The 27,830-nt window shown below is 40.6% G+C and overlaps 1 protein-coding gene across 1 annotated transcript in view; it reads right to left on the reverse strand.

Moving 5' to 3' along the window:
• SLC2A9 (solute carrier family 2 member 9) overlaps positions 1-26,439 on the reverse strand; it is a 138,241-nt gene extending 111,802 nt beyond the window's left edge. Inside the window, exons 1-3 of the mRNA XM_009471115.2 lie at positions 26,394-26,439; positions 5,613-5,704; positions 858-943 (exon numbers count right to left, since the gene is read on the reverse strand). Coding sequence (XP_009469390.1) covers positions 858-920 — 63 coding nt within the window. The 5' untranslated portion in view covers positions 921-943; positions 5,613-5,704; positions 26,394-26,439. The remainder of the gene's footprint in view (positions 1-857; positions 944-5,612; positions 5,705-26,393) is intronic.
• Between the last annotated feature and the right edge of the window lie 1,391 nt (positions 26,440-27,830).

Consider the following 27,830-nt stretch of genomic DNA (forward strand, 5'->3'; position numbering starts at 1 on the left):
AATCTCTTTGAATGGTCATAAGTAGTAAAAAAGTCAAGTTAGGAGAACCAAGCCTCTGAAATACATGGAGGGTGTTTGAGATTAATCAGACACCTGTGTTTTATTTAGTTTCATTTTAAATAGCACAGTGCAAGTAGTTCAGTTTATAAATAATATGGCTGCATGTGATTAATAGGTACATAATTTCTCACCTTAACACACTCACATTTTTTGACCTTTTACAATCGCTATTAGTAAGTTACAGAAGCTAAACACATGCTACTCTCTACACCCCTCAAATTTTCATCCTGGCAGCTTCCCCTTCCTCAAATCTCCATGTTCCCACGGAAGGAAGCATCCGTTTGCTCTTCTCTTACATGTCAGAGTGGAAGGGGAAAAAGGGGAAGAACACACAGCTGTGCAGATTCTTGTAGAAGAAAGGTGTCAGAGGCAGAATCAAAGCTTTTTTCCACAGAATACATCCTCCCAAAATTTCCTTTTGAAGGCACAGAAACTCTCCTCCAAAACGTTAACACTGTCCTCAATGACAGAGTCCCTCCCATAAAAGCGAGGCGTTAACCTATCCTAAAGTCACGTAATCCCAGAATGGTTTGCCTAAACCATTTTGGCTTGTTCAAAACCAGACATACGTATAAAGAGAAACACAGGAAAAAATTAGAGGCCGGTGATGCAGCTGCACAGAAAGCCTACTAGCAGTCCAGGTACCAAAGGGAGAAAGGAAACAGCAGCATTCCAGTGTTTGGGACACTGAGGCCATGCCTGCAAGTACTCTTATAGGTTCCAAATAGTTATTTTCTGCCTCCAGTCCCCAAATAACAAACAAGTGTGCTCACAGAAGATTTGGGGAATTCACTCACCACTTTTTTCTTCATCACCTTATTTTCTTTCATCTCACCGTTGCTTTGCTGTTTGTTCTCCATTCTGTTACCTTGTTAGGTAATAGCTGAGGAAGAAAAGAGGGAAAGCGGTGGTACTGTTCAGCTGAGGCGTTGTTTGTTTGTTTGTTTTAATAAAATCATAAATCTGACCCAGGAAGGACTTGAAAAAGTGTATAAGAAGCCTAGCTACTCCCTTCAAAAGTCAAACCCCCGTTCAGGAAGGCAGAGCAGCACCAAACTGAACGCAGATAAAAGCGACCAAAAAATACATGTTAAGTGTGTTTAAGTAGTCTACTCAGAGGGCAGCATGCTCTTTGGAGCAGGAATAGTAGTCCTTAGCACAACTAAAGCAGGAAGAGGAAAAAAGCTACGGTGTCAGTACTTCAGTGGGCGTCCTGTCTCTGTTAGAATAGGAACGTCAGACCACTGCAACTACAAAAGGAGTTCAGGTAGTCAGGTGGAACTACATTACTATGGCTGGGTTGCAGCCAGGACATTTGGATTAGATGGTGGTGTGATTCTAATGATTATTAGACCTTCTATTAGCTGGAGCATTGCCTGAATGCATTTGCAAAGGGGGGGGTCCATTTATTTACTGCTCTGTCAAGAAAATTCTTGCCTGAACAGAACCTTATGTGCTTTAATACTGTTAAAGGAAATTTTAATCATCATTTATTAAGAAACTAAACTGATTGCTAGGGTTTCGGAGACGGTGAATTATCTGTTATTTACACCATACTTCATTGTTTGATCTTGGGCAGTCTGTCAGTTTGTTCAGTACGGATTACTGGATTCTTCTATCTCAGCATCTTGAGATGACAGCACGTTTCAAGATCTCTGCTTGCTTGGACATTATGGTAATGACAGAACCAGTCTTGAACACAAGTTGTCTTGCAGAAAAGTCTACAAGATAGTGAGCTATGATACATGGGGAGTAACGGTCAATTTAGTGAAGCAGCAGGTTGGAGTGGAAATTGTCTTGAGGCCATCACACGTACAAGAGGTTTTCTAAGCAGAAATTCTGTCTGATAGAAGTACTGCCATTGGCAGTACTGCGGCCATTATTTCAGATTATTTCAAGAAATCAGGCTGAGCTTTCAAGCAAGAGAAGCTAGAGATGTGACAGCATCCTATAAGCGCTAAAGCCAGAAAAATTACTTTGTTCCATCTCTACCTCCCAGTGCAGTCAATACCAAAAACCTGCAAACAATTCCTTTCCCTCTGCTGCAAAGGACGTTAGTCAGTTCCTGCTAAATTACTCTTCAAAAAGCACTTTCAAGGCAAATGTATTTCACTTTATAAGAGAGGTGCTTAGTCTCATCATCAAACAGTTCATCTGTCCCATGCCGCATTTAACAAGCATACCGAAAATAATGTCAGACTTTCTCACTGCAGCACCTGCATACTATGCAGTATTTCAGATATAGATAATGTAGATAATCAACTTAATGAAGGTTCTAACACAGCACGAACAAAGCATGATCAAACCGGAATTTAAGAGCTTACAAGACAATGAGTATATGGGGCATAGCACCTCAACAGAAACAGCACGGGCTCAGTCAGAAGCAGTACAGGCTCAGTCAGAAACAGTATGATAAGCATCCCAGGAGACATAACTCAAGGTCACAGCTGAGCCACTAGCAAGGATAACTTGTGTCTGCCTTCCCTCCCCGCATTTTTTTTTTTTATATGGCTGAATCTTCCTCTTGTTCTTTGAGCAATCTTTAAAACACTGTTATGTCTGTTGTTCCTGGGAAGTTTAATTGCTGACAGTACACCATCTGCAGAAGTGTTCAGATTGAACTGTCCGTCCAATATTTTGGATAACCCTAGTTTCACAACTTTTTAAACATATCCACTTGACTGTAGAAAAAGGAATGTTACCATATCCAGGACAGACATCCAATGTGATGCAAAAAATAAGAAATCTGGACTAGGGAGGGAGCAGAAATCACTGAAATCCTGCATGGGTTTGTCAATGTTACTTTTGCAGTCGTCTTGACTTGTGTGCAGGGAAGAGACATGATTACAGCAAGCAGAAACCTGATCTTCAGATTGCAGTGTTTGACAAAATCTAAAGAAGTGATGTTTCTCTTAGGGGAATGAAAGTCTGAGATTTGCACTGCTGCTGCTGGTGGCCATTCACCAAAAAGTTTTAACAGATAGGGTGGAAAAGCGTATTCCTTCCCCCTGAAGTTCATATTGCTAGTACCAGGCAAGTTGCTTAAGTTGTGGATCCAGAAATATTCATTCATTATCCATTCTTTACCATGGTAGATTAGATCTGTCTGCTCCCTAGCTTGTACAGTTAGTCAGGAGATGACCCACGAATCAGGAAAAGCTCATTTCTGTCAGGCCAAGGGGCACCTTCCATTCCAGCATTACAAACAGAGCTACGGTTTGCTTTACCTACTTATCCAGCAGTTTATTTAGCAATGTATAGGTTGAGTTCATTAGTAGGACATGCAATCCAACTGACTCCTGCAAATTGTTAGCCTTGGCAAGGATGGCTCAGTGGTTCACAGGGCAGGAACATTATGACTGAAAGAGCAAACTAACTTGAGAGAGGTATGAATAAACCTCCTGTAATCTAAGTTTGGTTTTGAACTTCTATTGAACATTCAGCATTCGTTAACTGACTGCAAGTCAAGAAAAACAAAAGCTATCTGAAAGCTATTGTGTTCACAAAAAGCAAACACGCAAAGGGAGCAGTTTCAGATGAACTCAGATTTTAAATAGCTATATTTGTGACGTTAGATGACAAAATCACCAAGGAGCTGACCACCTCAGAAAAGCTGAGTTTTAAGTCACCGTTATTAAGAAAATACCCCAAACTAAAAAGAATATAAGACCTGGAATAGATCAATTATTGTCCAGCCTGGGTACAAAGCACTGTTCGGGCCAGTGCTCATTCCATTTGCTGTCTTGTTCAGGTGGCCTGGACTTACAACAAGCCACCGGTCACTCGACCCAAGGCACAACACAAGCAAGCTTCAGGCAGTTTATCTGTGATAGAAAAGGTTCTGCTGACACAAATTCCTCATGATGGGCATACACGGCTTCCATGTCTGTCTCCCAAGTGCAAAATATATTACCTCTATAAAAAGTTTATGTCTGTGTCAACATTGCACTGCTATGCACAGGGAAAACGTGGAAGTCAGAAGTGCAGCTTCCAGCTGACAAAATTCACGTGTAATTATAAACCAGCACAGCCTCTCAGGGACGGAAAGGGACTGTGTTGCACTCCTCAGAGCAAACCTCTCTCAGGTGTAGCACAGAATAGTTTGGTTTCTTTTAAAGATGGGAAAAAGAAGCACTAAGAGGGACAACACTGCAATAGGGTGTGAATTGCAAATCTTTGGAAAACACGGTGTAAAAATAACGAGAACGGGCTCAATAAGTCCTACTGGGCCATGGTAGACTGACATCTAATAATTTTTGCCTTTGGAAAGGCAAAATTGTCCAACTTGAGAACTTTGGTTCCCTATTCATTGTACTGGAAATAGGTAGGTGCTTCAGAAGACCTTTTTTTTCTTTTGATTCAACACTAAAACTCTAGTAAAAGAGGACGGAGGAGAAAAGTTTTGAATCTCACTCCTATCCCATAGCTTGTGTGCTTTAGAGCTACTGCTGCTACTTTTTTCCACTCAACTCACAGCCGAAATTCTCTGTGACTGACCACTTGTGCCTTTCAGTAAAGGAGCCATCCTTACAAGGTAGCAGACTTAAGCTGAGGACTTCCCTGTGCTTCCAGCTAGATGCTTCTGTCACTGGTCTACGGCATGTACTTCAATGAATGTGCTCCTCTCCCTGGTACTGTAAAATCACACATACACACTCACACAAAAGAAATCCACCATCTATTAATGAAAAGATTGATTAATTAGAGCATCCAATGTGAAGAACACATTTCAAGTTTCTGTGTCCCCCAAATCAGGAATAATCTATGTATTAGATCCTGATAAGTGACATAACTATCTGGTTAAAATAGGTGTTCTGGAACTCCATTAATAACTGAAGGGATTATTTTCTTTTCAAGTAGTTTTGTTAAGCTAGATCTATTCTGGTGCAAGTGAGACTGTACAAGTCAATGCTTCTTATACTGTTTGTGGAAAATGTCAAACAGTCCCAATATTAAAATACCATTGTTGGAGTTAGGTGTGGCATGACTTTATTTTGGCACAGAGCATTCCTGTGGTACTGAACCATTTAGCAAGAGTTAATCTCAAATACTGTAGACACCCCAGCTTCCAGAAATACCTGTTCTCTTAAGTAATAGGTTGACAGTGTTAAAAAAAATGTGTATGTCTCTTTTTATGTATATCTGTAGTAGCAGTCCTAAAGTGTCTTTACAAGATGATGAATTATTGTATCTGGATTTCAGTATTTCATACAAGTCACAATCTGATCTCTTCTACTGAGAAGGGGAAAAACTGAACTTCTATTTCAAAATAAAGATTTTTTTTTTTAATATAAATTGGGGGGAAAATTAAAGCTATTTTCCATAGAAATCTATGAACCAGGAGAGGAAGACAGAGATTTCAAAGTTATTGACTGCTTGTATAGAACCTGAATAGTTGACTAGCACAGGAAATTATTTGTTTACAAATTTCACAAAATTGGTTTATACCAAGATAAATCTATTCCTTCCTCCTTGTGTCAAACCTCTGAGAACATTGCCAAATTTGAGAAGTTGCTCCAAACTATCAAGTCCAACTTCTAGGTGCTACTCACCACTTATCCGAAGTACTCTTCACTTCCAATTTCTGAATTTCAGTGCAGTTCAGAAGCAGCCCTCTTCAGGATTGCTACAGCAGCCCTCTTCTCTGAAATAGGGACAGTTAAATCACTGAATTAAATTCAGAGCCAGCTTTAACTCTTTTATACCTTTTCAGAAGTAATAAATAATTAACAGTAAAAACAAACAATAGTATGACGCTTCAGCTGGAGTTCATGCAATCAATCTTTCCTACCCAATAGAAAACAAACTGCCTTGTATGGCTGCAATACCATACAAGAGGTCTTTGTTTCAGTGACCACACAACGTGAAAAAGCTTTGCTTCCCACATTTGAACCAATAGACATTTGAAATGCAAGTGCCTAAGGCTAGGACTCGCATTCATATACTCTTACCCGATTACAAGTGACCAGGTAGAGGAACACCCACAGCATTCCATGTGCTGTAAATGGCTTTTAACAGTGATGTGTTTGTCCAGTACTCGTGTGCGTGAGACAGTGTGTCGTACTTGTCAGGAGTCACCCCTTTGCAAGGTTTTGAAAGGCTGGGACAAAACATACTGTACAGTAACAAAAAGCACAGTAGTTTGTAAAAAGATTTACCTTGTCTGCCATTCTGCCTTTCTGCCATAGAGAGGAACTCCATGTCAGTGTCAGTTTAAATACTAAACAAAACACGGGACAGGACAAGGGCGTAGCAGTTCTGACTTTGCTTTTGCTATTAATTCCTTACATCCCAAAGCTAAGCAGAAATAAGAACACCCTTCGGTGTGAAAAGGGGCTCTCTGTTTTGGCTTTTCCCTGCTGGTATGCGTATTGCTTTCTCTGAAAATCCAATGTATGTTAAATTAGGCTCATCAGCATCTCCCCAAGGACCCTAATAGCTAATTTAATTGGATTGTCTGTAAGCTTGCAGATGCTAAGCTATCCAAGATGCGTTAGGTAGAGAGGCAGCTGTACAGAGGTGAGTTGGCTGAAACTGTAAATTCTGGCTAGGATTTGAAGTAATCTTGTTCTTTTAGGGAAGGTGGCATTATTGAGCATGTGGTGCTTGGTTTGTATTTCAGGTTATGATTGTTCTGGCAGCTACTGCAGATCACCTTTGACCCTGTTACATAAATCTGAGTTAAGTTCTCAAAAGGTATTACCATCAAATTTGCTTCAGCTAAACATAGGCATCTTTCTATGGTTACAAGATGCTAATCAATGAAAACACCACTTTGGGGGGACAGGAAAGAAGTTCTCTATAAGATCCTCTAGCATGTTTTATCTGAAAGCATCTTAAACTTGGCATGCAATATCTTACAATTAACAGGAAAAAAGTAGAGTCTTGTACCTTAGCCCTTTGCAACACAGGTGTTACAGTGGTTATAAGGAAATAGGAAATTCTCTCCTCACTCTCCAGAGTGAGGGAGCGGACAGGTGAGGTTCAAACATATCTTCTATCTTAGATGCAAGTGACAGATGATACCTTCCAGACTTATATACATTTAATTTACATTTTACATACTCTACATTTTAATTGAAATCTTCACAACTTCTAAATTAATCCAAAGCGATTAGGTTTGTGACATCTAAAAGTAAGATGCACTGCTTCTTAGTAGCATCCATCATTTGTGGAAAGGACTTTTTTATCAGCATGTCCTGTGATTAGCATAAGGACAGGAAACTAAGCAAGACAGGGCTATGAAGCTGGCACTGTTACATTATAAAACCAGTTATACATGGTTATGTAAGCTTTGGGAAGATATGCCTGTTCAAAAAGCATGAATTCAATGATTGTTGAAGAGCAGCCCCCTCCATGTTAGAACTAATCCTTTCAGACTAAACAAAGCTACCTCTTTGATCCAAGTATTCCCAAGTTTTAGATTCAAGTTTATAAGTTTGGCCTGTATCAACTTGAGCAAGAATACAAAGAAACCATCTCAAGGGCAACTTATGCAGTCGTGACCAAGAAAGAGGACAAACAAGAATTGCTTTGTTAGATACTATGCAAGAAAGAAGAAAAGATTTTTTTAAATTGAAATTTAAACACAGCAGAAAAAAAAACCAAAACAAAACAAAAAAACCCCAGAGAGAATCTTTACAAGCAAGCCTAAGTTGAAAACTCACCAACTGAAAATTTCACAGACTTCTGTCTGAATATTAATTTCAGGTTCCAGATGAATTTTCTCATTGTTAGGAAGCTCAAAACAGAAATACCAGAGAAAATGTGATAACCAGAGAGTATACAGTGTCTGTAACTTATGTGTGAAGGCTCATTCACACATAAAGATGTAGCTGGTTTCTATGCAGGTAGGTCCCTTTGGAAATTCAGTCTCAAATTGGTACGCCAAACTGATGCTTGGATTTTAGTTCTAGAAAAATGTCCTGATATGGCAAAGCAGTAGTATACAGTTTAATTTTAAACCTAATTCCATAGGAAAATTAAACACGTACAGAAATACTTTGCTATGGAAAGTGAGAACTTCTTACTTAGTCAAACCCCCAAAACTGGAATGTGGTGTCTTTCATGGCTGCATGTCCTTGATGGAAATGTGTTGCGTTCCTGCACTGCTAAAACCATAGTTTTGAGAGAAAAGCCAGGACACCGACCATTTTTATTTAGTAGTCTTTTCAGCTTAAAAATGTCGAAGTTCCCAATACGGAGGCATCAGTACAACCAGGTGTAACAGATCAGGGGGAAAAAACAGAACAAGAATATTGAATATTTGAAAATAGTTTTTACTGATTATTGCATAACAGTGCCTTGAATCAGCTACAGCAGAGTATTTCCCACTTCTTTGGAAGAAAAAGTGGTTAATAATTACCCTTTGCTGTGTTGTCCATTAGTGTTGTTTTAACCATTTTCTTTCATTTATACATGCAAGCCTGGTATGTCATCATTTAGGAAAAATCTTATAAGCTATGAGTTTAATGTTATCATCATGTTAGGGTTATTTCCAACATTACCTTCCATGTAGATTAAACCTAGTTAAATCTTTGCCAACTTATTTCCAGTGAAGTCAGCCAGCATCCACTTGCCATTTAGTAAATGTTGAATTAAATATTGACAAGTAAAAGCTTTTATGTTGTAAGGTCATGCCCTGAGTTAAGACCAGAGGTGCTCCCGGGTACAGGTTCTTTCCAGGTGGAAAGAAAACATGCTCAAAGTAACTCTTGTTATAAAGAAGGATTGTGCCCCAAAATGAAGCCCTTCTAGGGTGGGAGGGGAACCTTCTAAGGTGGGAAGGGGAGCAAGCTAAGGGTTTTTTGGTTGAACATTGGAGAATACTTTCAAAATTCCCAAGACTGATATGTTTGAGCAGCTTCTGTTGTCTTTATTAATGCTGTAAGCAAGGGAACTTCTCAGGGTACTAAGGGCTTGAGCCTTCCTTCTCTCTTCGTGTAGTGGCAAAATCTGCTTCCACCAGGCAGATATATCCTGACAGATGAATTGTTTACACATCTTTTTCTAAAGTCTCGTTATAGACATGAAGAACAGGCAGGCAATTTCTACAGAAACAGTTTTTCCAATCAGCGCTCCTATTACACTTAGGAATTATTTACTACTCCTCTTGAAATCTTCAGAGAACTGGTGATCTTTTTGAAAGATCACTTAAACTGCTAACACATCAGGCTCTAACACAAGGTCCCTCCAGGTGAAGCTCGATGTTCTGACTCACAGTATCATCCTCGACAACATAATGACTCCTTCTAGCCTTAGACATCACTCTTGACCTCTGTGGAGGGGGAAATGAAACAAAATGCCTTTCCATGCATTGCGCTCTCAGCCAGTCTCTAGCTTGCTCAAAACTTAGGTTGCAGGGCTCGAGCTGCAGCCCCCTGGGAGCAGCAAGCACTGCTCAAGCCCAGAGTCCACACATTCCTTACAATGCTGAATGTGCCTAAAAAGGAGGCAGAGCAAGCTCAGAGTAGAAATATACACTCATGTTGCTTTCTTGTGAAAGTTGGTCCTGGAAATCAAGCTAGGAAAATAAACTTTGCCAAACTTTGCCCTATCCAGCCTTCTCAGTTATTTAAAATAGCACCAATCCTGGCTTCACTTCAAGCTGCCAGACCCTTTTAGCTTGTCTAGCTGTAGTTTTAGGTCTGATATCTCATTTTTCTTCATCTAGGAACTAAAAATAATGCAGAGATATTTGTGTAACAAATTATTCTCTCCACAGATTCATGAAACTGGGCAAGCAGCAGCTCACCGTTTATTCTCTTGAAGGCTAAGAGATATTACCAAAGTATTCCCCTCTAAAAGTAGGGACAGATAATGTAATATAAGAATTGGCTTTAAAGTGTCACTACTTTAATTTGTGTAATTAAAGCTTCATGTGTAAATATGGTGAAATTCTGCATGTTGTGAACATAGATGTTTTTCTCCCACTTTGAGGAACTGGGGAATGAAAGAAAAAACTAGGGAGATAGATCCTCCTGCCTCTCCCAAGCTTTAGCTGTGATTTCCAGGGGCATTTAAATGTCTTTTGTTGTAGCTTCGAAAACGTTACAAAAAATGTTTTGTCACACTCAGTAAGTTTCAATTACATAAACGTAAAGATGCGAAACTCCCTTACATTTCCAGGGGTTATGAAATACTGGAAAGGCTGATGACTGAAGTGCCTGCTTTGCATTTCAAAAGCTATTGGGGTCAAAGTCTGTTAGTTATTACCATTTTCAGCAGTTCTTGGTGTCAGGGCCCCGAGCACATAGCCTGTCCTGGGCTCAGGGCCAGCTTAGAGGCAGGCAGCCAGCTGTGAGGAGAGCCTCTCTGAACAGCAGAGACTCCCCTCCGCCTTCACTCAGGAGAGCACGGTAAGGGGATGTTCTTGGCTGTTGTCCTCAGTCCAGGTGAAGCTGATCCAGACCTTTACCCTGACCAACAGGCCTGACTTTGCGGCTCAAACTCCGACCTTCCTCATCACTGTGGACTTGCCTGTTGATCACAGGGCTGTGCCTGACCCTGGGTGCTGGGGTCATAGGCCTGACCCTGACTTGCTGACTTTGATTCTCATCTGACCCTCAGACCTGCCTCATCACCAGGGGGTTGTCTGCAGATTGGGGCTCTTGGCTGAACCTGGCCACTGCCACCAGGTGACTGGTCGTCAAACAAAGAAATAGTCAACAAAAAATAGTATCTAACATACATAAAAGGCACCATTACATAGTAAATTCAGATGTCACATGGAGCTGCAGACCAATAAAAAAAGAACAAAGGACTGGCGATACGGATGACTTGTCATAACTCATCTCCCACCAAGGTGAAACCATCAACCTTAGGACCTGGAAGAGCAGAGGATGAGTGAGCATAATGCTAGGGAGAGGAGCAGCAGCTGAGGAGTGTGTGTATAACACTTCGGACTCCACTGTTATTCTCTCTTCCTCTGTAATAAACAGATCTGGACTTATAATGAGACTCTTAAAGTTCCAATTATAGCAACAATGAACTCACAGTTAACAATAAACTCTTAGAAGATCTAAGGTGTGCTTCCTCTTTGCCCGTAAAGAATATCTTGAGCATAAAAGTGTTTCCGTTCCAGGTTTTTCTGCTCTGGAAACCAGAGTAATTTGAACTGTAATCTCTAGAAAGGGAGGTGGATGACACTACAAGAATTTAGCCTAGTATTTTTATTTGTCAAAAGCAGGACTCTCAGCTAGTTAACACTAGTAACAGCAAAAGGAATTCTCCATAAAAGATCATCTTTGCTTCAGTTGCAGTCAAATTGTAAAAGAATGCTTCTGCAATAAACTTAATTGTCAGTCCTTGCTCAAGATAAGTAATGCTTCTTAACCACCTAATTATTTAGGTGGTCTAATAATTTATAAAATTTATTTAAGCATAACAGCATATTCTAGGAAGACATTAGAAATGAAATTAATTTCACTGTGATTTCAAGTGAATAAGGTATCTTTGTACTCAGTTTATGAAATGGCTCTTAGCAGGAGAGCTCTTCCAGTGAGAAGATAGCCTGCCCTGTAACTGCACAAGCTTCCAGACAGATGTATGCACAGCTTCTCAGGTAACATAAAAACACCAAGTTATAAATCTGCATAACACCCTATGTGCGCTGGTTTTGGCTGGGATAGAGTTAATTTTCTTCCTAGTAGCTACTATGGGGCTATGTTTTTGATTTGTGCTGGAAACAGTGTTGATAACACAGGGATGTTTTCGTGACCGCTGAGCAGCGCTTACACAGAGTCAAGGCCTTTTCTGCTTCTCACCCCACCCCACCAGCGAGGAGGCTGGGGGTGCACAAGAAGTTGGGAGGGGGCACAGCTGGGACACCTGAGCCCAACTGACCAAAGGGCTGTTCCCCACCATATGGCGTCATGCTCAGTATATAAAGCTGGGGGAAGAAGAAGGAAGGGAGGACATTCAGAGTGATGGCGTTTGTCTTCCCAAGTAACCGTTAAACGTGATGGAGCCCTGCTTTCCTGGAGATGGCTGAACACCTGCCTGTTGATGGAAAGTAGTGAATGAATTCCTTGTTTTGCTTTGCTTGCATGCACGGCTTTTGCTTTACCTATTAAACTGTCTTTATCTCAACCCACAAGTTTCCTCATTTTTACCCTTCTCATTCCCTCCCCCATCCCACCCAGGGGGGAGAGAGTGAGGAGCTGTGTGGTGCTTAGTTGCCAACTGGGGTTAAACCATGACAGTCCTTTTTAGCACCCAATGTAGGGCTCAAATGGTTGAGATAACATCTAACCAAAGTGTGTTAAGACAAATTTGTTATAAGCATTCATTATCAGGTTAATAGTTGCTGGTCACAATGTTGATTTATTTGCTCTCAGAGTTGTTGTGCTTGTTCTCAGAGTCATGTTATGTAACACCTTACTTGCTGTATATGTTCCCTGTTGTGCTGTTTATCACCTCTGAGGGCTGGATTAAGGTTATCTTTTTGCTGTACTGGGTAACAGTGGTTTATGATACAATAAAATTACTGGTCATGAGACTAATCTGGTATTTGTACTCAGCATTGCCGTCATCTCTGTACTTCAGGAACCATCTCCCAGAAACTATTAATAATTATACTTTTTACATTTTCTCCACAGAGAGCCAATTTATGGGGGAGTAGGCTGGCAGGGGCATGGCTGCTGCTCAGGAACTGGCTGGGCATCAGTCAGGAGGTGGTGAGCAATTGCATTGTGCATCACTTGTTTTGTATATTCTTTTATCATTATTATTTTCCCCTTCCTTTTCTGTCATATTAAATTGTTTTTGTCTCAACCCATGAGTTTTACCTTTTTTTCCCAATTCTCTCCCCCGTCCCACTGTGGGTGAGCAAGCGAATGGCTGTGTGGTGTTTAGGTGCCTGCCAGGTTAAACCACAACGCTATGGTAGCCCAATACCCTCTGTTTGGGTTGCTACTGACAGCTACCATATAAGGTCTCTTTCCATCTTTTCCACTTATGCTCAAGCATTTCTGTTATAGCAACCTTTTGGTCAGTTGAGTCTCAAGTACTGGCATTTAAGTTCAGTTGGAGTTGACCTCTGCCCACTCTTGTTGCTGAAGGTTTGCAAGTTGAGCAAGCTACTGTAACTTCATGGTGTAAGCTAGTATATGAAAGGAAAAATATTGATATGATATAAGGCAAGTCATTAACAGCAAGATTGTCACTAGGTTATCAGAAGAACCTAGGACATTTCACAAGACTCAAATTTTATTGCCAATTATGCCAAGAGGATGTAATAGTGACTGAATTATATCCAAGCGCATGACTCATGCCATGTATTTCAAAAAAATCCTGGAACAACACTATGTTACTGCATTCCACTTTGCTGTTTATTCAAGGGGCATTGCTTTCATGTTAAGACTTACATTGTTAATTAATAAAACATTAACCTGAGAACAGAAACAGGAATCTATAGTTAGTACACACTAAGCCATTGGGAAGAATGTACAAAGTCATGAGCTTATTCCCTAAGTATTGAAGTAATTGGTAATTGCATAGCAGAGTTTTGGGCATAGATCCCTTCACCTCCTGTTTATGGATGTAGTGAAAAGTCAAGGTTTTAATTACTTTGCATGACCTGGTCTGTGAAACGTAATTCACTATTCCAGACCAGTACAGGATGCAAGAACATGCTATCTAAGCACACAAGCAAGTTATGTGAGTGCTAAACCACCACACTGAACTGGGTATTGGTCATACTTTAGCCACTTCTGCATAAAATGAATTTCATCAAATGTTAGAGTAATGCACAATACCACCATTATCTTTGAAAAGGAGGGCAGATGTGAAAATGTTTGTGTAACAGTGTACTGAGGACAGTCAAATCTAAAGCCAACTGCAGAGTTGTAGAAAGTCACTTTGTGTTTTAAGGGACAGATAAAATTAATTGCTCATACATCAGATTAATCGATGTAGAAAAACTTTAATATGTATACAGTAATGGACTCGGAGGTAGCTATTTTAATTTGGGAAGATCTAGAAACCATTGTGGATAGTCTCAGGAAGCTGTCAGTTCAGTACTCTGAGGCACACAAAACAAGCAAAGCATTAAAATAAATCTTAATAAAAGAGTCCTTATGTTGCTACTGATCCAGACTGCAGCCAGCAGTACATTCCATTATGGACCTTTCCTCTCACAAAAGATACAGAGAAGGACAGAAATGATGAATGCTGCAGTGTGAGACTGAGTATACCAAGGACTCCTTAGCTTAGGAAGGAGATGTACCCTCTCCCTCAAGTTGTCCTTTCCTTGAAGGACCTTTGCAAGGTACACATAACTACACAGTCTCACTTCAATAAAACTAGACAGCGCTGTATTTGTTGCAGCCCCATAGTCACATCTTAAAATGGCTAGTAGTGGATATTCGAGGGTGCAATAAGAAACTAAGCAAGTATAGAAAAAGCCTTCCCCAATTCACCTGTCCACCTTCTGGTTATCGGTTTCTTAGGAACTTCCTAACTTAGAGTATGTATTTGGATCCACTTTCCATGCTCCTGTTTCAATTCTCCAATTTATTTATATTTTTTGTTCCAACATCCTAATGGCAATGAGTTCCACAGGATCGATACATGAGGTTGTCAATTTTAGCTTCTTCCCTGATGACTTCTCTGGAAGCTCCCTAATTCTTGTGTTGCGAGACTTATCGGCCATACCCTTCCTAAGCTAAGTTGTGCTTGTTTATATGCACATTTGTGGATCAACAGTTTGGTTCCCTGGGCACACTCCTGTTGTGCTGCATTAAGCTATTATGCCTTACAGGCTGTATCTAAATTAGTCATTAAAACAGTTCTCAGTCTCCTAAACTTTACAAGACATCCAGTTCACATGCTCCAAGACTTCTCTACCTCACAAGCCAGAACATGTCTTGGTTTACCACAATTCAAACAAAAACACTACCATGGTTGCACCATAATCTTCCCAACGTGCCCAAGGAAACTCTCTTCATCTAATGCTGTAACAGGCAGCCTCAGCCTTGGGTTTCTCCCCTACCAACAGTGGTTTAGTATGCTTCTTTCAAAGAGAAATTGCTCTGCAGAGGAAGTGTCTGCTTTGGTACAATTCTCCCCTTTTCCTGAGGTGCTGCAGTACTGCCAGGAACTGGTGCAAGAGGTCACTCAGAGCGGAGGCAAAACAGAGCTGGAGCCAGACCCTCCAGGTCAGAGAGAAGCAGGGCACCACAGCCAGCACTGCTTTCTGGGGAAGCCAGCAAAGGGGAGTTATCAACAAAACGGAGCACTACAGCCTACAGAAACAGCCTGGTGCTAGTATAGTCCTACAAATTAAATACCCTCTGTTAGGTCAAGAGGCTGAGAGTAGGAAGGGAAGAGCAGAGAAGTCAATCACATCCTGAGGAAGACTGGACTACTACCAGACTATTCCAAGTTATTAATTTGCCTTTGGGGCAATGTTTAATCCATTTATTTTTTCCTCACCTTTTCTCCATCCTCTCAAGCTTCCTGCAATCAAGTTCCTTGTTCAGTTGTTTACTTCCATTTCAGAATGGGTTTAATTAAAGTTCTCTCCCCTTCACTCCCGTCTTATTTGATAATTGCTTATGCTTTTTCTACTTCAGTTGAGATACAGCATATCTTTAGTGTCTCTGAAGGAGGGGGCAATAGACAAGGGCAATAGACAAGGGCATAGGAATAGACAGCTCCTGGCTATCTATTCCTAAAGACCTGGAACAGCAAACATGGTAATTATGTAAAAATGTATAGATTTTGTACTTGCCCGTTTTTTGTGGCTGAGGAATACAACCCGTCCAAGTGTTAAATATCAAAAGTATCTGTCACGCCTGCTCCCTTTTCCTCCCCAGCCCAACCCCTCTCCGAGAGGACTGCGTGCACATGAGGCTTTCAGAGTGGTTTTTGTTCACTGACATTGCACAACAAAGGCTTGCATGCTACTGTAGTAGCAGAAACAGACATGTCTTATAGGAACTTCTGAGAGCTTTTAGCAATATATATATATTACATATATACTATATATATACACACTATATATATATATGTAGTAAAATACTTCTCTGGTCTTATGCACATTTTCTCTCCTTCTCCTCCCCACCCTCCTAACAATTAAATTCTGAACATTAAACTCACAAGTCTGATATACAAAAATAAGAGGTCTGCTTCCTAGATGGTTAAGTCTAAAACTGCTTATTGATCTTCCATAACACATCATGTATCAACTGGTGATATGAAGACAACATTCTTTCCCTGAAAGAATCTTCTGTATGGTGTTTAAGCTTCAGACTAAACAGTGCAAGAAGCATAACAGTGTTTTGAAGAAACACCAAAAGCAAATATCCATCCTGTAGTTCAATAACCGATTATCAACAAATGGTATGACATTTAAATAGAACCAAATACCGTTTCATCAGCTGCACCAGAAAAAGATGCTAATCTGCAAGCAAACATGATAATAATGCCACTGCAGTCAGTTTTTCCAACTTTGTACTCAAGATCTTAACAGACAGAGAGAAGAGCCACCATGGAAGAGGGAAACACCATGAATTTGTCTAAACTGAAACTCATGATATTAGTTAGTACAGACTCTGTTTGCTATTCCCCTTCTTCCCTAAGAGAGAATAGATCATTCTCAAGCAGTTAATAACAGCTGGAAACTTGCCTGATTGTTTCATTAGGCTGCAAAAGCATAACCCAGAGAAGCAGGAGCAGCAAAAAACTAACTTGTGTAAATACTATTGTGAAAGAGGCATGCAGCTTCTAGCCAGCCTGTAAGAAACAGCTATCTAATGTGCCAGAATAAGCTAGACAAACTTTTAATGTAGCCACTGTTACTCCTGTATGAATTCTTTCTGTCTCAAAGGAAGCAAAATGATAACATACCATATGGACATAACCTCTCTCACTACAGTACAGCCTAACTGCATTAGGCAGGTGCATAAACTATACAATATAGACATATACTATTTCCATGGGATACCCTGCATATGTCACTCCTTGAAATAGTTCAGTACTGGTGTCAACATACACTGTAAACATATATGCTATTTTCATGGAATACCCTGCACATATGTAACTCCTTTAAACAGTTCATTGCTGCCTCGAGGATAGTTGGGAGCACGTCAAACTAGAGTAGACACCAGCAAGGTAGCACAAATGCTATATTCTGCAGATCTGAAAGACTTTGCACTTCTCTTAAAACAGAAATTTGGATAACTTTGGTGATTTCCTCCATTCAGTCTCCTGCAACTGTTTTTTGTTACTACAGTTTCCCATTCCACTCCTCACAGCATTCTATCAAGGCACAAAATTAATTCCTGAAGCTCCTTAAGCTGCTGTCCCTGTCTTGTCTTGCCTTTCCTCATACTTCTGCAAGACCAGAATACAATGTTATCCAAGGCTCAGTTCTGTCCCACAGCCCCCGCATCCTCATGGCTTGGTTTGTCACTTAATCATTTTGATTAATATTTTTTTCCCCTCGAGGTACAAAGCACTACTGCAGCATCCTGCTGTCTGCAATTATCCCAGCCTCAATTTTGCTTGAAACCCTAGCTTTAACTCTTTAGCTCCTTTCTCTGTGTATAAGTAATTTAGACCTAATTCTAGTTGGAATGAATACATAAATGTGCTGTTCCTCATCTCCTTCTGGGACATTACCTTGTTCTCACACTTCACTCCAAAATCCACAAGAGCAGATACTAACGCCAAAGACTGTTTACCACGCCAGACCCTATGGCATTCAGACCTCATTAAGTGACCTCTGTCCTGATCTACTTTGGTTGATTAAAGCCTAGTATCTGTTGTGGGATAGGATATACCAAGGATAAGATAATCTCTCAAATTGGAGGTTAGATTGCAGCACATTTACATGCACATCTTCCTTGTGACTCATGCCTGTACACATAGTTCCACAGATACCACAGCCCTCTCCAGCCAAATCAAGACTTGTTTGTGTTATGCAAGTCTGAATGACCACAGATTTTTGAGACAGCAGATTATATATGATATTATTCCTCAGATCTATGCTTCTCTGTTGAAGTGGGCTGTGTATGAAAGGGAATGTGGAGAAGACTGACTGCATTTGGAGACTCACCATCCAAACCTATCCTAATTAACCGTCACTTCTAAACTGAAGTGATCTTCACTGATATGAATTGTTTTTCTACCCAGGTTGCCAAGGAAATGCTTGGAGATCAAAGCAAGGGAGCTTGCCGAGTAGTTAAAGGGATAATGTGACAGCTTCAAATAACTAAGGAGATTAAAAGTTGTGAGGTCTTGTTCTCAATCACATGCTGCTTAACCTTTCCCCCCCCCCCCAAAAAAAAAACCAAGGAGGGAGGAATCTGGCTGTGACTTTCTTTTAAGCTGCCCTCTTTCCTACAACATGTTCTTTCGTGTTTGCAGGGATTGCCTTGAAATACTGACAGCTTGGCAGACAAAACATTTTTTTAACTATAGTTGCTCCTCCTCAAGGTTACTGTTCAGTCTTCTTGCATGAAATGGATCCACTCGATTTCTCTGGCAGTGTAGGATGACTCCAAACCCTTTGTCAGAGTGTAAGAGTTGATACTACTCTCTTCAAAGTGATCTGGTAATACATGCTCTGTGTTATAATATCATTCTATCTGTTTCACTTGCTCAAGTGCTCCAATAAGTTATTTTTTAATCCATTTGAAAAACAGCTTGCAATCCAAAAAGTTTACACTGGAATAGCTTCCTATTATAGAACCTGAAGTTCCTTTTCAGCTGGAAATCCAGGTATCTTCCTGTATTACCTATTTGTTCTTCCTTTTAAACTTAAAAATGTATGGTTGTATGACCACAAAAAAACCCTTGCCAATTCATAAACTAAGAATCAGTAATGATGTAATGGAACAGTAATAAACATTATAGCAAGCTGATTTGACAACTCCCTAGTTAAACAAATCTCTATTTTTCCTTCTACCCATTGTCTATGATGTTTGTTCATAGAATTTCTTCATAGTAAAAGTCTAGGATGAGTCAAAAGCTTCATTGCCCCCTCCACTATAACACCAGGGTTAGGAATGAGGAACAACTTCTGGCTGCTAAGACAGACCCATGAGAGCAACATGTCCCTTGGTAGGATTCTTCTGTTTCAGTGCAGTGGGGAAGAGAAAGAAAACCCCTTGTTCCATTACTTGTCCATTTTCTTCTCTCATTCATGAACCAGTTTTGTCTAATTTGGAAGACAGAAGTAGAGACAAACTCTTTTTGAGCAGTTTGGATTATAGCCTAGCACCAGAAATCAGGAGTTCATAGTAAAAAGAGTGGCAGGTAAGAAATGGAAATGAAGGAGGACTGAATATTAATCTTCAGTGATTTGCTGTACATTTTTAGAACCTATAATTTGATGTTTTGTTACTATAACATGAGACTCACCAAGAAACATACACCCCTGAGGTACAGAGAGATAACCAGGTGGTTAGGGTCTGGCATTGGATGAGGGACCCCCCCCCCCCCCCCCCCATGCTTCAGAACAGTGCTATTTGGGAGGGTTTGGGTTGGGGGGGGGGGGAACCACCACAAAACACACATTACCAGAACTGAGAAGCATATTTTTCTGTCCTTTGGTTTTACCTGTACTGCCACCTTCTTCCTCCTCTTCTGCCCTTGCCCTCTCACCACTATGGCTGAGCAACACAGAAAATCTCATTCTCAGGCTGAGGACCAAAACTCTTCCTCAGTGTGAGGAGGAAAGGAAGGGATGAATGGGATATATGAGGATGGCAAGACTAGAACAGGGGCTTATAGGGACAGAGCTATTGCTGTCTGGACTAGGAGCCTGGGAGGTGTCAGGTCTTGTTGCTTAAGGAGCAAGCAGGGCTGCATGCAGAAGCTCGCATCAGCTGGCTCTCCTATTCCCTGCCAGTGGTACTGAGCGAGTCAGGCCAGCCATTGCAGATATCCAAGACTATTGGAAACATTTGTATTTTATACACATTTTGACTCATCCTTTTATATTACAGTTAAATACATTCACTAGGATAGTCTACTGATACAAGAGGTAAGTGCTTACTGCCAAACTATGGTTCTCAGCCAGCCTAACTTCCAGCTTTGCAGCCTTAGAGCTTTTCACTTTATGACTTAGTGCAAGTGGATTTTTTAGCTATTCCAAATAAAGTATCTTGGGGATTGAGCTGTTATGTGGCACTCCAAAACACTGGGGACAACAGATAAGACCATTTCTGAAAAAATACATAGAAACAAAGTGAAAGTAAGCCAGTAAGCAAGCCAACAGCCTCCACCTCTGGTTCTGTCAGTTATTGCCACCTGCCTCTGAGGACAGATGCCCCAAAAACCACTTGCAGAAAGAAGGTATTTTATAGGCCTTGGGGAATTGTTCCTCTTAAAAATCTTGAAGCAAAGTTTACTCCAAATCAATTAACACCAAAGGTTATTATGAAGAGATGGGTTTGTTTTTCTGATCTGCTTGACAGACTTCAGGCAGTCTGTGATCTTTGCTTGTCTTTTACACTGCATGCCTAAACGAAAAGCGCTTTCTGTGATTGGCTTTCTTCAGTCTTAGGACTCAAAAAGTTAACAAATAAGAAAAGATACAGGATCAGAACCTCAACTTAAGCCTTCAGTACTTCTCAAGATAACAGCTTGAATATACAGCACCTTTCCTCCATGAATTGGGGGTACTGATGGATAAAAACTGGACATGAGCCGACAATGTGCACTTGCAGCCCAGAAACCCAACCACATCCTGGGCTACATCAAAAGCAGCGTGGCCAGCAGGTCAAGGGAGGTGATTCTGCCCCTCTACTCTGCTCTGGTGAGACCCCACCTGCAGTACTGTGTCCAGCTGTGGGGTCCTCAGCACAGGAAAGACATGGACCTGTTGGAGTGGGTCCAGAGGAGGGCCACAAAAACGATCAGAGGGATGGAGCACCTCTGCTATGAGGAAAAGTCGAAAGAGCTGGGGTTGTTCAGCCTGGAGAAGAGAAGACTCTGGGGAGACCTTATTGCAGCCTTTCAGTACTTAAAGGGGGCTTGTAAGAAAGATGGGGACAGACTTTTTAGCAGGGCCTGTAGTGATAGGACAAGGGGTAATGGATTTAAACTAAAAGAGGGGAGATTTAGGCTAGATATATGGAAGACATTTTTTACAATGAGGGTGGTGAAACACTGGAACATTCACAGTCAGGCTGGATGGGGCTCTGAGCAAGCTGATCTAGTTGAAGATGTCCCTGCTTATTGCAGGGGGTTTGGACTAGATGATCTTTAAAGGTCCCTTCCAACCCAAACTATTCTATGTTTTTAAGTACAAACAAGCAAGAATACAGGAGTCTCCATCTGTCTGTTGCAAGTTTTCACATGCATTACCACATACACTAAGAAACCACCATACCTACCCCCTTTTTTCTTTAGATCTTACTATTGTAAGATTATTTCCTTGCATATTAGTTAGAATACTTATGCCAGACACCAACAACTCAATTTGTACCAAGGAGCTGAAATTCCCCATGACTTTTTTTTTTTTATAATGAGCATTTTACTGTGCTTGAAGACAGAAGCAATTTGCAATAAAGCCACTTGCCAAGTTAGCATATGATTAATCTATACTTACATCAATTAAAGAAAGCATTAGAGAATTTGTTGCCTCCAAGAAACATCATGGTCACAGAACAGAGCCTTCAGAAGATAAAAGCTGTGGCATTACATGCACAGACTCCTCTCAGAATCAGATTTCCCTTAAAAAACAAACCTTTTGCGAATCAGTAAACAGATGAGTGATTGCTGAGCATCCTCTGCTGTGCTGGCACTCAAGAGAAATGATGAGAAAGCAAAGAGCCTCTTCCTTCCCTCCCAGTCAGCAGAAAGGACTCCGGACAGTATTAGGAAAGACAGCCAACCCCTATGTTTGCAAGTCGGGTTCAGTCAGCGCACAGCTGATGGAGGCGGGGGGAGGCATGCCTGCCGCCCCAATTGGCTAGAAACTGCCAAGGTCTCACTCTGGCCCTCCTGAGTACGGTAACCAAATACAGCATAAAACATACCTCTCTGTTCACCAAGAAAACTCTTCCTATCTCCAGCACATTTGCTTCCAGCATTGGGGTGATAAGTACTTAACCTTAAGTTTCTCAGCAAGAGGAAGAAGCTGAATGGTATCTAAGGAACAAAGTTGGCTAGCAGGTGAAGTAGTACAGCAACTAAGCTAATCTGTTGGCTTAACGTTAAGCCATTAAGTGTACTAGAACAAAGATGAAAGAACAAAGATCAGCATAATAAGTCTTTATTTGACTGACAGGAAAACTACTGAAATAAAGCAATCTGTTTTAAGGCTTTTGTTGCCATAAAAAGACAATAGCACCTATCTCAGAAGGTCTTTGGGCTAAGAAAAAAAAAGAACAGTTTTCTATATTAGACATTAAACCACTAATATGGAATTAGTATTCAACGAAATATCCAGTTCTGTACTTGCTATTTTTTGTTTGATCTTACCTTACAGAGAGTTCTGAGGAACACACAAGCTGAGTATTTAAAGAATAGGAACATCTAAGAAATCCTGCATTTTATAGCTTCAGTCACATGATTGCTAATAAGTTAATTAAAATTACATTTGAAGTTGACTCCAGAATCTAGTTAGTTCTTTCGGAATTCTTTTCTGATCAGTATCTTTGCCTGTGTGATCTTTACTGGAACTCAGCCTTGGGCTCACAGCTTTCACAGAGATCAGCAGCTTCCAGATTCAGCACTATCTAGCCAAAGTGACCACACGCTGCTTGAATAGGCAGCTCTGAGAGAGAACACGCTGTTGTATTTGTTAGTGCCTTGCTTAAAGGTCTAAGTGTGCTTCCTCTAACATCTGCCAGATCTTCTGCCTTGGATCCAGGAGACTGTAATAGCAGTGCCAGTAACACTTACGGGTGATACACCCTTTTTACCCAAAGAGCCATTATCACCGATATTAAATATTTACACAGTAGTGACTACAAGCCCCAGAATTAGCATTCTACTTCACTATCCAGTAGATAAATAGTTTCTTGGTAGGGAGTTCACCACACTTTGGATGAAGATGAGAACAACAAACAAAAGAAAGGACAAATCCCAATTAGTCATGCAATACACTTGCATATCCTCCTGCTGGAACCTCCTGGCCGCCACAGTACAGGATTATTCTAAAACTTTGATGAGGTTTTTCAGGAAGTACTGAAGAGTTATGCTAGTTTTCACAACTATGGCTGCGCCATGAAGAGTTTGCTGAGGTGTTTGTGTCTCAGGACTATGCAAATGCTTTAAAGAAAAGCGTATATCATAGGCAGTGAGTCACAGAGTGTGCTGCCAAGTTTGTCTCTTATGGTCACATCATTCTTACTGCTTTCGAGATTGTCCTCACAGCAGGTTTCTGAGCTGTCAACACCAGCAGCCATTCTTTGTGGGAACAGACTAACACGTTTGTTTTTCCCCTAAAAACCCAGGTCACATTCCAGCAATGCCACTACCATCACCTGTAACAGTCTAGGAAGCAGGAAACTTGGCTTCGGTGTCTTCCTCAGCATAAGGAAATTCAGTCCCATTCCTCTAGTACCTGCACTGATCAGGCTCAGACTATGGAAGACTTGGAAAGGTACTGCTCCAGTCTGTCCTGATAAAGTGGTACCCAATGCACAGCAATGAAGATGAGGTTCACTAGGGAAATAAGTGCAACCAAAGGAAAGCTTGAGGCTGTAGCATAAGTGGGTATGGCACTCCAGTATAGAGCCAGGTTCACAGCCTAGGAGACACTCTTCCCAACCAGGGACAAGAAAGACTGTTCTTGGTGTGATCTTTTGAAGAGTGACACAGTCCCAAGCCGTTCAGCCATTCAAGGGCAGCCAACCGCCTGTGACTTGGGGTGAGCAAGCCTTTGAAAGTTGCTGGAGTGAAGAAGGCATTGAAGCTGCTCCTCCAGCTACATGTCCATGGCTGCTTCTTTTTGTCAGGTCTGGTCCTAGCTGCTGCGTTAGGGCATGCAATAAGTACACCTGCTCAGAGAGTTTCTCAGTATGCTCAGAGAATATTCCCGGTTGAGACCATTTCTCTCACTTTAGCCCAAACTGAGCACTAGGAGAAGCAGCAGATGCCCAGAGAGTTACCTGCTGTTCTTCAGGCTGTTAGCATCACACAACTGAGTTTAAAATCAAAGTTGGCTGGGCTTTTACAAGGTCAGTTTTGACTGTTCCAATTCCATCTAAATCCTGTGTTGGACTAAACCTAATATGCCAAATAAATAAACCCGCATATAATCCTATTAATCTGCAGTCACTAATTGATCATCACTCCAGCCTGGAGTCAGGTTTACAGGGGATTAGAAGGGAGAGCTCTCCAAGCTGGCTCAAAGACAAGGAGGTGTTAGGCACATCAGTCCACACCAGCCCAGTGGCCACAGAGCTGGCCATGGAGAAGGGCACAGCACAGAATCAGACCCCAAGACCTCACCGTCCACACTGGGCTGGGGGAGTTGTACCAGCTCACTGCACTGGTGTGGGAGTCTCAGCACTGTGCTCCTATAGCCACTGTAGAAGTAGATGCAGATAGGAAAACTCCTGAGGACTTATTTTAGTGCAGACTGTGCACAGCCTGCTTTTTCCTATGAGCCCAGATACATTAATAAGACAAGATGCTGAAATTGTTGAGCTAGCAGGGTAAGTATGAAAGGCTGTTAAACACCCCATAGGTCAAGTTAAATTGAGCTTAGATACATCCTGGAAGGACACAGGCCATAGCTGAAAACAAAATACAAGTATTCCACCCAATGATTAATCTCTGATCTCAAGAGACAGTGTGCTGATGTTCATGATGTTTTCTGTACCAAAATGGCTTCTCTGTGGAGCTGCATAAGAACTTAATCAAGAGACTAAAACTTTGATGAAATAATGCAAGAAACCTATTGAAACAATGGAAGAAATTTCACACGCTTCAATAGCCACTCAAGTATATATGCAGTCCAGCCATATCTCCTTATTTTCCACAGGGAATCTTTTTCTATATATAACCTTATGCTGAACCAAAACAAGCCATGCTTAATCTTGGAGCACAGAACAAGGAGTACGATTTAATTAATCCATGTGGATTAATTAATATAAGGCTTTATGTGGGCACAGTACCAGAAAAAAAAAACCCAAACCTATATAAAGTAATTCTACATTCATACACAGAAATAGAAACCTTAGAAGATACGTAAAAACCCAAACTTCATTTCAGTGTATAATATTTATGTTTTGAACAATTGAAGACCTGGCCTTTGAAGTTAACTTGGTTTCTTTTTTAAAAGCTATGTTAACTGTGTACAAATGCTTACCTGAATTTGTAAAAAGCACAAGCTATATTTATTATTTCATAGCACAACATTTATGTAACAGATATTGCTGCTCCTTTCTATTAGTACTTGCATTGATTGTTGCTTTATTCTACTTCTTCGGAAGCTTATTTACACCTAAACCAGAGTTTAGTCTTGCATGAGAACTTTCTGTTCTAACCCCCCTCTCTGATCCTACTAAATACATGCTAACGTGAGAGGTACAATTACTAGACTAGATTATGCTAATAAATATATGCCATTATGCATAATGTGATGAACTGAGATTTTGTGAAATAATGATATACCTTCGGGATTTTATGGTAAATGCTAAGTTTTATTGAAGAATAAATTGTGGTTAATTATGTGTCTCAAAGGATGGTACTTCTGGGGTTCTTATTGCTAAAGCAAACAACCACAGTGTCAGTTATTCAGCAGTAGTAGCAACAAAGTTATCCAAAGGAAGAGACCCTTCCTGGAAGCTGTGCAAGTGCTGTAGGCAGGTCAAGGAACATAAACATTTCATAGTTTTAAGGTCTGTTATAATTAAAATAAAAAAAAAGTTTAGCAATGTTTCTTTTTTGACCTAGAAACCAAATCCCAAGTAATTTGATCGGGATATCAGATATGAAGGCATACATATAAATAGGAAAAAAACCCTGGAATCTGATATGAGGCAAGACAAATGCAGCAGATATGTTTAAAAAAATATGCACACCCCATAAATTAAACCCTTACCTGACATACAAGGCAAAAAATACATATGGAGACATAAGTGATTATAAGGAGACAGTATCAATCAGCATGTAAGGAGTCCGGTCACACAAGCTTTAAACAGATCACAACCTACACTAGCATACTATATTTATATACAGTTGAAAATGGAACAAAATAACCATCCATCTCCCCCTGCACACATACACTCTTCTCTTAACATGCTAGCTGAGCATCCCCCAATTCAACACCCCAGCTTGTAAGGAACAACATAAATATATTGGGGGGAGAGGGAGCAGGGAGGAAGGGGAAACACCTATTTTATTAGATATAGTCTTCTACTTACTATCTCCTTAATTCAGGCTGAAATTTACTCTCTTACACACTCTTCCAACAAGTCTTCAGTTTTTTCCTCTTTAGCACTGCCAACCCTCTTTTATACTACTTGTCCTAGACACGTTAGCCCATCCTTAATTCAGATAAACTGACTAATTAAGCAAAGCAGTTCAGCTGCTTTCCCTCTGCTCAAGTGTTCCTGGAAGAGGAGGAACTCTTAACCCCACTCTGAGAGGAAGTTTCACACCTACTGACTGTTGGGAAAAACGGACCAACTTCCTTAAGAATTTTTCCATAGACATTGCTCTTGAAAAAAAAAGTTAAAATAGAACATGAATTATATTCAATTTAAAGCAAAACCAACAGGAAAATTTGCTGTTTATTCAATATTTTCAGAAGTTCTCTGATTTCAAACAAAGCAAAATCAGGCAAAAATAAACATTAAAACAATGATTGGTGGTTTCTGTAGAAACATGATAAGCTAATACTGAATTCTTTCATAATACTTACCTCTTATATTTAAGCATTAGTCTGTGGTAGGGATTTAGCTCCTCTGAGATACAAATACAGATCTTTAAACTCATACAACCCAGAGAAATTCCCAAATTAGATTCTCGAAGAAAAATTATAGCTCTGAGATCTTTTCAATAATTCGTTAGTTTAATTCTTTAGTATCCTAAGAGAGTTCTATATGAGTAAGCACTGGTCTTAAAATGTGATTACAGGAGAAAGGCTAATGGCACCCTGGGCTGCAAGTCAAGGGATGTGATAATGGATGATGACTTGGCATTTGTGATGCTGCCTCTGGAATACCCTGTCAAGCTCTGGGGCTCCTGGGATGAGAGCGAGCTGTGCAGATGGGTGGGAGCTCAGCTGAGGGCTATGAAGCTGCTTAGGGGTGTTGGAGCATCCAACATAGAAGCGGAGGCTGAGGGAACTCCAAGCTTCTTCAGTCTCAAGAGGAGGCTTAGGGGTGAATTTAATTGCTCTCTTCCACTTCCTGAGGTAGGGGGAGGTGAGAGGACATAGACAAACTCTCCTCAGAGGCAATGATCACTGGGTGCAGAAAGGGAAATTCTGGTTGTATGTACGAAAAAACAATGTTCGCAGTCATTGGTGAAGCACTGGAAGAGATACCTGGAGAAGCACTGGCTTCTGAGCAACCTGATTTAGTGTTGAAGGTAGCCCCACACTGCTAGTTCAGGAAGCTGGCCTAGGTGAAGTCCGGAGGTCCTTTCCAACCTAAAGTATTTCATGATTGTATGACAAAAAAATTTTAATAGACATAGCTTTTGACTACATATTATAGAAATTCCCTTAAGGAAATAAATTATACTACCAAAAGTGCTTTCTAAATGGCATACTTCAATTTATTTTAGGGTTTTTCTCATATATAAAGACCAAAAAAGCAGTCAAACTGATAAAACCATTGAAGACATTGTCATAC

The sequence above is a fragment of the Nipponia nippon genome, unplaced genomic scaffold (assembly GCF_047370975.1).
Source record: "Nipponia nippon isolate SJK-2023a ecotype South Korea unplaced genomic scaffold, ASM4737097v1 scaffold_6, whole genome shotgun sequence".
NCBI lineage: Eukaryota > Metazoa > Chordata > Aves > Pelecaniformes > Threskiornithidae > Nipponia > Nipponia nippon.